Here is a 15,212-nt window from a genome sequence, read left to right as displayed (position 1 = left end):
TCCAAGGAGTGCTGAATCATTGAAAAATACACAGTAACAGGTGTGTAGCATCGCTAACTAGGTAGCAACAAGCCTCTAACACAGTGTATGTATGCTAGCGGCTAATCTAGCAAACAAATGAACAGAGTGCTTTTAGCTGTTGCACAAGGATAAGATGATAAACTGTGTGTCTTTTTTATAATGACCTGCTTCAATTTACCTTAATCCAAGGAGTGCTCAGTGTGGGTAAATCTGCCATGAGCAGATAAAGTGGATGAGTGGGACTAGGTAGGTGTGCCGAAAACAGGCAACAAAGCTGACGCTGAAGAGTGTGCTGAGAACATAGTGGCGCCGCCAGCAGGTTTCCGGCTAGCAGGAAGACTTTGGCGCAGTAACACCTCCAACATTGGCAGTCCCATTTTGTGAAAGCCAGTAAAAAAAAATAGCTAGGTTTCCATGTGTCATTTGTGTGGAACAATACTGCACAACAAGCTAAATAGATTTTAAAAAACGAAAAAAATTGTTGAACAACAGAAGATAAATGTCCTTTTTTTCTATTTTCAACTGGCCGGCTGTGTGGTGCGCAGCGTTAAGAGGCCAGCATTCAGACCCCAGAGTTTAACGGCCAAGTTCGAGTCTCTGACGGTCTGTCTGCTATAGCGGGGTAGGCCGAGCGAAAGACGAAGCTCCGGGCTCCTCCTTTTTCCAGCTTTTTTTTTTTTCATTCACATTTATTTAGATATCAAGCTGCAAGTAAAAGCTCAGGGAAACACTTTTAAGGCGCCCTTTAAGGTACCCTATATATGTCCTTTCACATCTTATCACTTCATACAGTGCTATGGGCCAGTCTACACCTGCTACTTTCTGCACAAGCTTTTATCACACAAGACCTGCTGTTTACAGGTAAGAAACACAGTGTCAGTAATGTTAAAGTGGCTGTGTGGAGTAGCACAACCACTGCTAATATAACACTTTTCACATGCATTTCTACATATTACAGTGTCTTTTACCGTCTTTATGGTGCTAGCTTAAAGTCATGCTGTAAATGTTAGCTTGTAGTCAAACATATTCAGACCATGTTAGGACAGAAATATTGGCTTCTATCATGACTAGTTAACAGAGATGTTAACTGCCCACGCGTTACTGTAATCCGATTACTTTTTTCAAGTAACGTTACACACTGTTTACAGCAACACTGTTTACAGCGACAATACTGCACAACAAGCTAAATAGATTTAAAAAAACGAAAAAAATTTTTTGATTTAATGATTGTGTTTAGGATTATTGTGTGAATGTGAGAGTGAATGAATAGTGGCATTGTAAAGCACTTTGGGTGCCTTGAAAAGCGCTATATAAATCCAAACCATTATTATTATTATTTCAGAAACATGTTTAGAGGATCTTTGTAAGCCTGTATTTACTTTAAAAGAAGGGAAGCACTTCTTCATCCTACAGAAAAGGTGACACATTACAGATGAGTTCATAAAAAGTGTCTCTGTCACTCTTTCAAGGCTCTGTCACTTTTTCTTTTTTTACTGGAATAGCATGGTAAAGTAGGCCTAGGCTGCCATCTTGTGGCAGTGTGTTGTTACTACAACATATGACATTGTGTTTCTATTGGAAATATAATTCAGCACCACTGAGCCGCTCTCTGTTACAAACTGAACCTGTTTTTTTAGACGTATAAATCACTAAGTACAGTGAAGCTTTTGGTTTTGTAAAAGTGTTTCTTATTCTAAATGCATGTTGATTTTTATCAGGGTGAAGAGCAGTTAGCAGTGCATTCATGGACATCTTTAAACTATTAATTGAAGAATCTTTGGTGATGATGGCATGAACTAGAAACGTGAGCTCCAGGTGAGACTGCACAGAACAACAAGTGTCCTTAAACTGCATCAACTGATGACTTCTCACAATTTTATTCTACTGTGTGTTTTTATCATTGAACGTTTCTGTCTTCAGGTTTCTCTCAGACCAAGATTGAATGTGATGACAAGGGTGATGGATGGTGTGACATGTGCTGCTGGCCCACAGAACCAGGTGAGTATGCTGTCCATGTGCTCTGCAACAATGAGGACATCCAACACTCTCAGTTAAGATTAGTTTTCGTGATTGTTGCCTCAAGGCCTGAGATCATGGTGGTGGGCTTGTGATGGACACACATGGCTGAAACCTCTCCTGTAGAGGCTAAGCCCAGGCTTGAAGCCACTGGGCTGTTCGTTGGCGGGGGTGACGCGATGTCACTGGTATGCATGAAGTTATTAAACTTGATACAGTCCAATAACTCCAGCCTTACTCATCTTGTCCTTCAGATTCTTTATTTTCAGGATTTAACAGCAGCGCAGCGGTCACAAACTGTTTGCTTCCTCCCGATCAACAACACAGCTGCCGCTAATTACGTGTGTCTACCTTAAATATCTTCACAAACTCAAAATGTGACCTCTAGCACCAAACGCTTGCTGCAGTTGTTGGTGTCAGAGGTGACACACAAGGTATCAGGTTTTCGGTGCGATTACATTTTAATATGATATGAATGATAATGATAATGATAGAAATATTACTAACATGAGAGATGTGGTTAATGAGTTTAATAAATTCTTTGTAAGTGTTGGGCCAGACTTGGCTGAAACAATTCCTGATATAACAGATTCTGCAGAGAAAGAAACGAAACTCATTGACTGCAATCCTCATTCAATGTTTTTAACGGTGGTAGAAGAAAAGGAAATCATTGATATTGTTGGGAAATCACAAACAAAAAATTCTACAGACTCTGATGACATTGATATGGAAATCGTTAAGAAAGTGATAGATGGCATCTCCAAACCCTTAACACACATTTGCAATTTGTCTCTACAAACTGGTGCATTCCCAACACAAATGAAAACAGCTAAAGTAATACCACTGTTTAAAAATGGAGATAGACACCAATTTACAAATTATAGTGTTACGTTTCGGTGTTGTCAGTGTGTTGTTTTTGGCGTGACTGTTATGTGTTTCCTGTTTTACTTTGAAAGTCTGTGTTATCTTAGTCTTTTCAGTTTACGTTTCCCTGTCTCGTCAGTTCTGAGTTGCCCCAGCTGTGTTTCCCTCTTGTTGTCCATTTTCCTGATTGCTCCCTCTAGGTATTTAAACCCTGTGTTTCAGTGTGTCATGGTCGCGATCTCCCCCGTGTTGTAAATAGTTTGTTGTAAATAGATTTGTCGATACTTTCGTTTCGGGATTTTGGTGGTGAGCTTTAGTGGGGGGTTTTTGTGTGTGTGTGTGTGTTTTTTTTTTTTTTCCTTTATTTTTACTTTTTTCGTGTTGCACTCCGGTTGCCTAGGCCGGGGTGTAACATATGGGGGCTCATCCGGGATTGCCTTCGCTGGGGGGTCCGGGGACCGCCCCAGCCTTTGTCGTCGCTGGAGGGTCCGTGGGACCGCTCCAGCCTTCATCCGCCTTCGCTGGAGGGTCCGTGGGACTGCTCCAGCCTTCATCCGCCTTCGCTGGAGGGTCCGAGGGACCGCTCCAGCCTTCGTCGTCTGTTGGAGGGTCCGAGGGACCGCTCCAGCCTTCATCCGCCTTCGCTGGAGGGTCCGAGGGACCGCTCCAGCCTTCGTCGTCTGCTGGAGGGTCAGTGGGACCGCTCCAGCCTTCATCAGCTTCGTCTGCCTTCGCTGAGGGGAGGGTCCGTGGGACCGCCCCAGCCTTTGTCGTCGCTGGAGGGTCCGTGGGACCGCTCCAGCCTTCATCCGCCTTCACTGGAGGGTCCGTGGGACCGCTCCAGCCTTCGTCGTCTGCTGGAGGGTCGGTCAGTGGGACCGCTCCAGCCTTCATCGGCTTCGTCTGTCTGGATCAAACTTTTCACTTGGTGTTAAATGTTTGATTTTTGGGTGGGGGGAACTGTTACGTTTCGGTGTTGTCAGTGTGTTCTTTTTGGCGTGACTGTTATGTGTTTCCTGTTTTACTTTGAAAGTCTGTGTTATCTTAGTCTTTTCAGTTTACGTTTCCCTGTCTCGTCAGTTCTGAGTTGCCCCAGCTGTGTTTCCCTCTTGTTGTCCATTTTCCTGATTGCTCCCTCTAGGTATTTAAACCCTGTGTTTCAGTGTGTCATGGTCGCGATCTCCCCCGTGTTGTAAATAGTTTGTTGTAAATAGATTTGTCGATACTTTCGTTTCGGGATTTTGGTGGTGAGCTTTAGTGGGGGGTTTTTGTGTGTGTGTGTGTGTTTTTTTTTTTTTCCTTTATTTTTACTTTTTTCGTGTTGCACTCCGGTTGCCTAGGCCGGGGTGTAACATATGGGGGCTCGTCCGGGATTGCCTTCGCTGGGGGGTCCGGGGACCGCCCCAGCCTTTGTCGTCGCTGGAGGGTCCGTGGGACCGCTCCAGCCTTCATCCGCCTTCGCTGGAGGGTCCGTGGGACTGCTCCAGCCTTCATCCGCCTTCGCTGGAGGGTCCGAGGGACCGCTCCAGCCTTCGTCGTCTGTTGGAGGGTCCGAGGGACCGCTCCAGCCTTCATCCGCCTTCGCTGGAGGGTCCGAGGGACCGCTCCAGCCTTCGTCGTCTGCTGGAGGGTCAGTGGGACCGCTCCAGCCTTCATCAGCTTCGTCTGCCTTCGCTGAGGGGAGGGTCCGTGGGACCGCCCCAGCCTTTGTCGTCGCTGGAGGGTCCGTGGGACCGCTCCAGCCTTCATCCGCCTTCACTGGAGGGTCCGTGGGACCGCTCCAGCCTTCGTCGTCTGCTGGAGGGTCAGTGGGACCGCTCCAGCCTTCATCGGCTTCGTCTGTCTGGATCAAACTTTTCACTTGGTGTTAAATGTTTGATTTTTGGGTGGGGGGAACTATTACGTTTCGGTGTTGTCAGTGTGTTCTTTTTGGCGTGACTGTTATGTGTTTCCTGTTTTACTTTGAAAGTCTGTGTTATCTTAGTCTTTTCAGTTTACGTTTCCCTGTCTCGTCAGTTCTGAGTTGCCCCAGCTGTGTTTCCCTCTTGTGGTCCATTTTCCTGATTGCTCCCTCTAGGTATTTAAACCCTGTGTTTCAGTGTGTCATGGTCGCGATCTCCCCCGTGTTGTAAATAGTTTGGTGTTTTGTTATAAATAAATAGTTTGTTGAAAATAGATTTGTCGATACTTTCGTTTCGGGATTTTGGTGGTGAGCTTTAGTGGGGGTTTTTTGTGTGTGGTGTGTGGGTTTTTTTTTTTTTTTTTTTTCTTTATTTTTACTTTTTTCGTGTTGCACTCCGGTTGCCTAGGCCGGGGTGTAACAATAGGCCTGTTTCTCTACTTTCACAATTTTCAAAAATACTGGAAAAAGTTTTCATTAATAGACTTGACAAATTTATAGATAAACACAAAATAATAATGGACAGTCAGTATGGTTTCAGACCAAATAGATCAACATCTATGGCATTAATGGAACTAATTGAAAATATCACCAACAATATAGATCAAAGACTTTTGACACAATTAATCATGAAATATTACTTGATAAACTGGAGTACTATGGCATTAGAGGAGTGGTGCTAGAGTGGGTCAGGAGTTATTTGAGAGACAGGCAACAATTTGTGAAGATTGGTGAATATCAGAGTGCCTGGACATTGTTTGCGGAGTTCCACAGGGGTCAGTATTGGGACCAAAGCTGTTTATCCTCTACATCAATGATATATGTAAAACATCTGATATATTACAGTTTATTTTATTTGCAGATGATACAAATATTTTTTGTGCTGGAGAGAATTCACAGCAGCTTTTGGAAATTGTCACACAAGAAATGATTAAACTGAAAACATGGTTTGACAGAAACAAGTTATCACTAAATTTGAAAAAAACTACATTTATGTTATTTGGAAATTGTAAAAAAGATGCCGGAGCAAAATTGTTAATAAACAATGTTGAAATAGAGCAAGTTTCTGATACAAAATTTCTGGGTGTGATAATAGATAAGAAAATCTGCTGGAAACCTCACATAAAGCATATACAAGCTAAACTGTCAAGAAGCATCTCTGTACTGAGTAAAGTTAAACATTTTTTGCCTTCCAAATCACTCCGGGTACTTTATTGTTCACTTATATTGCCATATTTGGAATACTGTGTGGAAATCTGGGGAAATACATACAAAGCTTCACTTCAACCACTATGTAAAATTCAGAAAAAAGCAATCAGGATGATTACTAAAGCAGGATTTAGAGACCAACAAACATCATGTGCTTGAAATTAAAAATTCTGAAGTTTATGGATCTTATAAAATATAAAACTGCAAAAATTATGTACAAAGCCAGATACAATGTGTTACCAGGAAATGTACAGAGGATGTTTTTTGACAGAGAAGGGGACTATGAATTGAGGGGGAAATTAAATCTGAAGACTCTTAAAGCACAGACAAAGGTTAAAACCTTTTGTGTTACTATTTATGGGGTAAAACTGTGGAATAGTTTTACTGTGGACCTACAGCAATGCTCAAGAATTAGTCAGTTCATAAAGATGTTTCGAAAACTGCTTTTGGAAGAATATGAAACTGATAAAGTTGATCACCCATTGTATGTATAAATATACTAAATTCTATCTAAATTCTATCTATCACTGTAGCTATGTTTATACATGTTCTCCTTGTTTATTGTGTGGGGTAAGTGATGATGGGAATTAGGTGAATTATGTGGGATTCAACAAAATGTTGAGCAGGGGGTAGGGATTAATAAGTATGTTATACTTCTTCCTACTCCATTTCAGACCAAATAATTGTCATTTCATGTCATTTAGACTTTGTTTTATTTTATTTTATTTTTTTGTTTTATCTGAGCACATACGTGTGTGTGTGTATTTACATATATATTCGTATTTGTAAATGAAAGTATGTGTAGTTGTGTATATATTGTTTTTTTTTTCTCTATATGTCTGAAATAAAGAAAGATACAATACAATACAATATAGGACCAAGTATGTTTGGATAGCGTTTTGCCCTTGCAAACTGCCGTTGAATATTAGACATTGTTGTCTAATGTTATAAATGTATTGATGTGAAAGGTGTAAGTGTGACAAATATGGAATAAGATACGAAATCAGAAAGGAGGCAAATACTTGTTCACAGTTTCAACAGGACCGTGATCCCGATGTGTGAGACAGCAGGGTGCTGCCACTGGTGTTGTAATGTGTGATTTAGTTCCTCCTAACATTTCAGTTTGCTTCCAGTATCTATCCTCTGTGATTACTGGCTCTTTAGACAGATTTAAATGAACACATTCAGTAGCTGTTGTGAGATGAACTGGCATTTATAGTACATCTGTTCCAACACAGTGAAGTCACATGCAATTTAGATAGTCATCATGAGACGTTTTACCAAAAGCTTTTGTAATTCTTTTCAGTCTGTCAGTGTGGCATCTGTGTCTACACTTGGATTTGAAGTTTATAGAGGTTAAAGAGCACATTGTACACGGGCCTTGAAGAAAAGGTATGTAGTCTTAAGCCCGATGTTTTGGTGGAGTCAGGGGTCTGTAGCATTTTGCACTTCCAGCAGACTGACGTTTGGTCACCATCATCATCATCATCATCATCACTGAATCACAACATCTTCTCCTTCACCCTCACACTCTAACTCCACTCTGTTCCCTTTCATACATCATATATACTTAGTCTGCTACAAACCAGAAGGCGTAAAGCAGGATAAAGTTAAAAGTTTGACCCATTGTGTAAACTAACTTGAATGATCAACAACCAGGAGGAGGCAACGATTATGGAGGGACGGGAGGTGAGGACCACGCAGGTGGAGGAAGTGAGGAATGTGATGGAGAAGATTGAGCTCAACAAGGGACAGGATGACCCACTGAGCACTTCAGAGGGGCAAGTGGAGCACGCAGGCAACAAGACCAGCAAAGGTGATTTGTATGTTTGTATGTATTGTATGCTTTATATTTGGAGTCCAGGCTGAATTTTAGAGGAGTACCCGATGGCTGAAACGACAGTAATTTATGTTCCCTGACCAAGGATCAAGGAACATGTATTTTACACCAGCTGATACATGTACAGTCAAATCTATTGAATGTTGATATTATTACATTTAATGTAACCATTTAAAATGATTTTGTTTTTGTTTTTCTCCCAAAGTCACGTACGTCAACACAGGATCCACCAGGGGGAGAGTTTTTGGTGAAAGCCACAAAAAGACAAAGATGGGTATGTCATTGTTTGTGGAAGTATTTAGAATAGTCTGATACACTGTAGTAGAGTGTGTATGGAAGATTTGATTCAAGGAACATTATCATATGAAGATGAAAACCAAAGTTGTGCGATCTCTGAAAGTGTTTTGTTTATTTGCTTTTTGTTTGTTTGTTGTTTATGAAACTGGTGACTTGGCTGTGATCTTCAGTCCCAGAGGCATCAAGATCCAGACCTAAGAAGAAAAGACCACTAGTAAGTATGCTTTTGCTAATGCTTTTAATCACCACAGCTCATTCCATTCAGTACAAATACCTGTAGATATGTGATGATTCCAAGTTTACATTACACTAATGGCAGGAAACTGCATACATGTGTCACCTTATACACATACCACATACTATAGAATTCAGTCCCCTTTGCTTTTTGCAGTCTTATTGCAATATATAAGTACTTTTAACAGATGATGCAAGTACAGTTAAATGCATTCACTCCAGTAAAAATGCTTCTAACACAATGCTGTTGCAAGCAGCAGGTTTTCTTTTTCTGTTGTCGATGTAGATTAGATAGAACTTTATTAATCCCTCGGGTGGTTCCTCTGGGAAATTCAGTTTCCAGTATCAGGACACTGACAGAAGTTGCATATTACAGAGTTAGAATATCAGGACGGGACCAGGTTGGTGGGGGTCAAACAGCAGATCCAGTCGTGCAGTGATAATTCATATTTAATGCAGCAGATTTTGTTAGAAATGTGTAAACGATTGTATTCTAATCACATTGGCTAATTTTATATGCATATATAGAAAAAAGGTATTTTTATTATGTCAACAGTCCTCCAACAGCATCCAGGAAGTACTATCCTATTCCCATGCCTCTGTCCAAACCAGGCGAGTGTTTCCATGTCACTTCAATGTGTTCTTTGCCATCAATAATTTTATGTTGATTTTTTTTTACATAAGCTGCCTCGTGTGACCTTCCACTTTTTTCCCCTTGTCATTTCTCACCTCCTTTGGATATGTATGTATCTCTTATTTATATAATCCTCTTACCCAACTCTGTCCTCCTTCCTCTTCTTTTCTCCTTCAATCTCTCTCACCGTTCATCAATATCGCACATCCAGACTATACCCGTAAGATGGAGTTGATCCGCTAGCTTGTGAGCGGCTATATCTTTTTTTAAAGCGTAATGTTGCTCTAGCTGTGCTCACTGTGATCCTGAGCTCCTGTTATGTTTGCTGCAGGGGATCCAGCGGAGGATCACAGTGACCCTCATCCACGAGAAGGGCAGCGAGCTCCATTGGAAAGATGTTTATGAGCTGGTTGTAGGTGAGCAGCCTGCCTTTAGGGTCTAGTCGTGCTATACCTCTGTGTAGAAAAGAAAAACCCCAAAGCACAGAAACAATGTTTTATAGTGTTTGTGTGACAGGTCAAAATAAGTAAGCATATAAAACATGAAGTGTTTGTGAGGTTCATCTGCAGCACCTTTGTCTTTGTGAAATGTTTGCTGATTCAAAATTTTCCCTCCTAAACAGGAAGGAGTTTGTGGAGGCCTATGTGAATCATGCCTTCAACACATCAGTGGAGAGTCTGTTCCAGGAGTTCAAGCGAGGCTTCTTCCTGGTGTGTGAGCAGGATTTGGTGAGGCTGTTTCGACCAGAGGAGCTGCAGGGAGTGCTGGTCGGCCAGGACGTGCATGACTGGGAAAAGTTCAAACAGGTACAGTCAGCCAAACAGACACAGGCTGTAGTTTCACAGCTGTCCTGTAGCACAATAACTGTGTACTGCATACTGTCAAAAGCATTCAGTCGGCTGCTTTAACACAAATATGAACTTGAGTCACATCTCAGTCTTAATCCAGACTTTTGTATGATAGTATAATATAATAGTCAGCCCACCGTTCGCAGCTATAACTGCTTCCACTCTTCTGGAAAAGCTTTCCACAAGGTTTAGGTGTGTTTATGGGAATTTTTTGACTATTCTTCCAGAGGTGCATTTATGGTGTCAGACACTGATGTTGGAGGAGAAGGCCTGGCTCACAGTTGCTGCTCTAATTCATCCCAAAGATGTTCTATCAGGTTGAGGTCAGGACTCTGTGCAGGCTAGTCCAGTTCTTCTACACCAAACTCACTCATCCATGTCTTTATGGGCCTTGTATTGTGCACTGGTGCCCAGCCATGTTGGAACAGAAAGTGGCCATCCCCAAACTGGAAGCATGAAATTGTCTTGATATGCTGAAGCATTAAGAGTTCCTTTCATCTGCACTAAGGGGGCGACCCAACTCCCGATAAACAGCCCCACACCATAACCGCCCCTCCACCACACTTTACACTTGGCACAGTGCAGTCAGACAAGTACTTCTGGCAACCACCAAACCCTGACACATCCATCGGATTGCCAGTCAGAGAAGTGTGATTCGTCACTCCAGTAAACACATCTCCACTGCTTTAGAGTCCAGTGTTGAGATGCTTAAATCACTCCATCTGACGCTTTGCATTGTGTTTGTCAGTGTAAGGCTGGGATGCAGCTGCTCAGCCATGGAAACCAATGAAGTTTGGACATCTGTAACAACAGCAGACTGCAGATATTGGTGACTTAAGTGCACTATGAGCCTTAGCATCAGCTGACTCGCTGTCATTTCCAATTACTTCCACTTTGTTATAATATCACTAACAGCTGACTATGGAATATTTAATAGCGAGGAAATTTCATGACTGGACTTGTTGCACTGGTGCATCCTATCACATTACCATGCTGGAATTCATTCAGTTCCTGAGAGCGACTCGTCCTTTCACACATGTTTGTAGAAGTAGTCTGCATGCCTAGGTGCTTGATCTAATACACCTGTGTCCATGGAAGTGATTGGAACACATTAATTGAATGATTTGGATGTGTTAGGGAATACTTTTGGCAACATAGTGTATATGTGCCTGACCTTACAAACTCTATGATTATAACAGTCATTTTCACTGTTTTCAGAACACAAGTTATGGTTGGAGATATCATGACCGCCACCCCACCATACAGATGTTTTGGGAGGTATTTGATGAACTAACTGAAGAGCAGAGGAAAGATGTCCTTCGTAAGTACTTGCTGAAGCCTCCATTATGATATGTTACTGAAATCACACTGTATCATATAAAACATTAGATTTTTCTGCGCTTTACCAAGATACATTAGAGAGCAGCATTGTTCTGATTAATATACTGTAAAGCTGCTTCTAGCTGGTGGACTGAGCCGCCTCACCTTTCACCTGGCTCACGTCACACACCTGGAGAGACTCGACCTCCACCTGTGTTGCCTCACGCGAGATGATCTAGAGGCTCTGAGTCAGTTGCTACCAATCTCACACGCCGGACACTAATCGCATGCTCGCTGCAGCAGTCATGTGACTCGTTGTTTTTCAGTCCAGGTGCTGCCCTCTCTCACTGCACTGACCGAGCTTGATGTGTCATCCAATAAGGAAGTGGGAGGTGTGGTCCACCTGCTGGTCTCCGCCCTCCCTGCGACACAAATGAGGCGGCTGCCATTCAACAGCTGCTACATGAGCAACGAGTCCTTCACTGCTCTGGGTAACACACACACACACACACACACACACACACACACACACACACACACACACACACACACACACACACACACACTTGTTTATTTATAGAAGTTTTCCTTCAAGTCATTCTCCCCGAATACCTCTTCCACCCTCTAGCCTGAAATGGTGAAAACTTTGTGTTTATGCATCAGCCCTGGCGGTGTCCTATCTGCGCACGGTGGATATTTCCTGGTGTAAAGTGGTTGGCGGTCACTTGGCGCTCCTGCTGGATGCTCTGCAGCCATCAGTCGTCAGCGAGCTCCGTCTTTGCAGCTGCGAGCTCACCACTGATGACATGCTACATCTGGGTAACTAACACACAATGACATTATACTTTTTCTTTTTTGGTCTGTAGTGGATCATTAGGCTGCATAAATGTATATTAAGACAAGTAAAGCCTGAAGGAAATTGATATTTCTTTCATTTATTTCATGCTGCCAGCATCTGTAGCTGTCGTATAAAACAAAACAATGAAACTATTCGGTGTTATTTTTGTCTCCATCAGAAACATTGTGAACAAAACAGTAAAGTGAACAGGCATAAAGTGATCAGTTATCAATGGGTCCTCTTCCTCTGTGCAGCTGCCGTGTGCAGACGGGGCTGTCTCTCCTCACTCCGTGCACTGGATCTGTCCTACAACAGCTTGGTGGGAGACAACGGTTGGTGCAGTCTGTTTGCAGCAGGAGGTCTGGGCTCTCTGGAAGACGTAGATGTCAGTTTGCGACCTTCAACCTCTGCTCCGTGCTCAGCCTGGCTGCCCGCTCTGCTCCGAGCTCTGCCTCAAATGCCGGCGCTGGCTCGACTGGCCATGCAGAGGTGGACAGCTGGCTGTCAGGAGAGAGAGCAGCTGAGGTACTGTCTGAAAAAGAGGAGCGTCCTGCTGGAAAGGGATCCAGATTTACAAGACACATTATCAACATGTAAAGGGAACAGTCAGGAGAGCCTAGAAGAGAGTCAGCCTGAGGAGATTGGAGCGGACCGCACTGGAATTTACTGTCAAAGAGCGACCCACTTTGTTGCTTTATTATTATTTTTTTAAGTCTCTGTTACCACAAGAAGGTCAGTGTTGACGTCAGCTGCATCACGTCTGATGTAAACTGTGTCACACGTGATGGTTTCAGGGAATACTGGGAACTTACAGAGTTAAGCACAGCTGGTGTGGGTTATCATATTTGTCGTCTCTCACCTTGGCTGCAGGGTCTGGGTCTTTCCAATGCAGCAGTCCTAACACTTGAGACACACATGCCGAGAAGTGGGGATACCTGGAAATGGACAAAGGCTTTCAGCAGAGTTTTAAAGCAGCTATTCAGGAAAAGAGCTGTGAATTATCTGCATACCTTGTTAGGTAATCAGCTATTTTGGGGTTCTTTAACAAATCAACCAAAAGGTCGACTGAGTATTTTCTCGTCAGAGTACCATCACCGTTCACGATGATGTTGAGCACAAGCTGGAGCGTTTGATGGATGTTCTTTGCATCAAAGAGCTACGAGGAAATCCCAGAGAGTAGAGACAGGATATTATGTGAATCAGCATGAATGTTGTTTGTTGTTCAACAGATAAAAACGAGAAGAGAAAATAGAAACAAAGTAAAAAAGGAACAATTGTTTCTGCCGTTAAGAAAAAAAAATTGAGTCATGGCAGAGACCTGCAGAAGTCTTGAGTCTCATTTGATGACATTTTGTCAGATTGCCTTGTAATAAAAAAAAAACAAAACTGTTTTTTGAGCAAAAGTTCTCCAGGTTTTTTTGGAGTTCTTTCAAAGTTTTCTTATTTTTGGACGTTAGCTGCTTTTTCACTCTTTTTCAGTCCAGTCTGTGCATCTGAACATTTACAGAAAGATTTCTTTGTTTCGTCTTTAGACACTTTGTTAAACGCAGATCCCAGCAGAGTTCGCCTACCTTCTCTCCAACCTTCTCAGGTTTTGTGGATATTATACATGGTTATGCTGAGGATATGTCGGCTACTTTCCACTGGAAATGCCTTTTGGTTAAACTGTCAGCGAGGAATTTGCACTGTTACATTTTTATATAACTTTAATGCAAAAAAAACAGCTGCTTGTTTAAGTGAAAATACACTGATGGGGTTTTTTTCTATTCATGAACAGGAGTGTGATCAGTTTAATAAAAGAAAAAATAACCATAACCAAGATATGAGGGGAAATCTTGGACAAATACAAGCAGACTGGAGCAGCCAGCGTTCAAAACACCGACGTTCAAGGTAACAGAAGGTTCCCGAGCCACATCCACCCAGCTGGTTTCTGTGTTTCTTGTGTATTTGTGTACACTGTGACTTCATGGCTGTCTTGGGCTCCAGCTCTTGTTTTGGTGTCTCATTAATTTGATTTAATGTCCTGCTTAGTGATAACATCACTCTTGGCCTCCCTGCACTGGCTTCCAATTGAATTTAGGATTCATTTTCAAGTTCTTTTATTGGTTTTTAAATCTTTAAATGGTCTGGCACCTGCTGAAGCCCTATGTCCCCACTCGTTCGCTCCGGTCAGCTGAGCAGCTGTTGCTCTCAGTCCCCAAATCACGGCTGAAACTGAGAGGAGACCGAGCGATCTCTATCGTGGCTCCTAAGCTTTGGAATAATCTTCCTCTTCACATTAGGCAATCGACATCAGTGCTGGTTTTTAAATCCAGATTGAAAATGCATTTTTATTCACTGGCTTTTGACTCAGTGGTTGACTGACTTGTATTTACTTGTATTTTATTGTTTTTCGCTATGTTTATTATTTTATCGTATTTATTATTCTTATGGTATCTATTATGTTTCTATTGTTCAGCAGTTTGGTCAGCCTTGTGTGTTTTTAAAGTGCTATATAAATAAACAATGATGATGATGATGAACATAGTAACGTGTGTTGGGTTGCTCTGTCTTCAGACTCACTGTCAGACTGATTAGACAGTGAGTCTGAAGGTGAGAGTCCTCACTGCCCACGCCTGTCTTTGGGTCTGACCAACACCATTTCCTGTGTGTCATTCCCCCCTCGCCTTCCCCCCATCCGTCCTGTCTGCACTGACCTCTCCAATAAAGACAAAAGGCCTCATTTTCTGAAACTCTTCCTATCCCATCACCTTGCGAAGAATCACTTCACCATGTTGATTAATAAGGACGGTGGGAATGGTTTGAAGTCTCGTCACAGAAAATGTGCCAAAGGCAAAGAATCTGAGCTTGAAATAAAATGAAATGAAAGATCAGCCCCACACAGGGGTTAAATTCAGATGGAAACTCTTATCACACAAAGAGAACAAGCGAATAAATATATCTGAGTGTGGCCCCTCGACTGTCACAGTGTAGCTGACATTTGATCTTATCATGTGTTAAAGCTATTTTAATTACTGAAGAGAACCAGTGTCAAACTCAGCCCAAGTATGGTTGTACGTTAATCCTTAAAGCAACAACGTTTTTAAAGTTGCAGCGTCATTTTTACACCACACCTAAAATCCCACTAATCGTCCGGGCTCTTCACCCTATGACCACACGCTGGGGTATCTAACACCACATGACCCAAATGG

At 42.4% G+C, this 15,212-nt stretch overlaps 2 protein-coding genes across 2 annotated transcripts; both read left to right on the top strand.

The window, feature by feature from the left end:
• Window positions 1–1,736: 1,736 nt before the first annotated feature.
• On the top strand, window positions 1,737–9,022 carry LOC143419170 (uncharacterized). Its single transcript, XM_076885467.1, has 5 exons — window positions 1,737–1,836; window positions 1,942–2,019; window positions 7,670–7,826; window positions 8,056–8,124; window positions 8,318–9,022. Exons 2-5 carry the CDS (start codon window positions 1,969–1,971, stop codon window positions 8,425–8,427), a joined length of 387 nt encoding a protein of 128 aa, XP_076741582.1. The 5' UTR covers window positions 1,737–1,836; window positions 1,942–1,968; the 3' UTR covers window positions 8,428–9,022.
• A 132-nt stretch (window positions 9,023–9,154) lies between these two features.
• LOC112433494 (leucine-rich repeat-containing protein 31-like) lies at window positions 9,155–14,547 on the top strand. The gene is made up of 5 exons (XM_076884726.1): window positions 9,155–9,431; window positions 9,638–9,821; window positions 11,082–11,184; window positions 11,510–11,674; window positions 11,847–14,547. Exons 3-5 carry the CDS (start codon window positions 11,130–11,132, stop codon window positions 12,008–12,010), a joined length of 384 nt encoding a protein of 127 aa, XP_076740841.1. The 5' UTR covers window positions 9,155–9,431; window positions 9,638–9,821; window positions 11,082–11,129; the 3' UTR covers window positions 12,011–14,547.
• The last annotated feature ends 665 nt before the right edge of the window (window positions 14,548–15,212 follow it).

This window comes from Maylandia zebra, linkage group LG6 (genome assembly GCF_041146795.1).
Source record: "Maylandia zebra isolate NMK-2024a linkage group LG6, Mzebra_GT3a, whole genome shotgun sequence".
Taxonomy (NCBI): domain Eukaryota; kingdom Metazoa; phylum Chordata; class Actinopteri; order Cichliformes; family Cichlidae; genus Maylandia; species Maylandia zebra.
The sequence above is the reverse complement of the archived record's forward strand: the minus strand, read 5'-3'. Positions and strand labels throughout refer to the sequence as shown.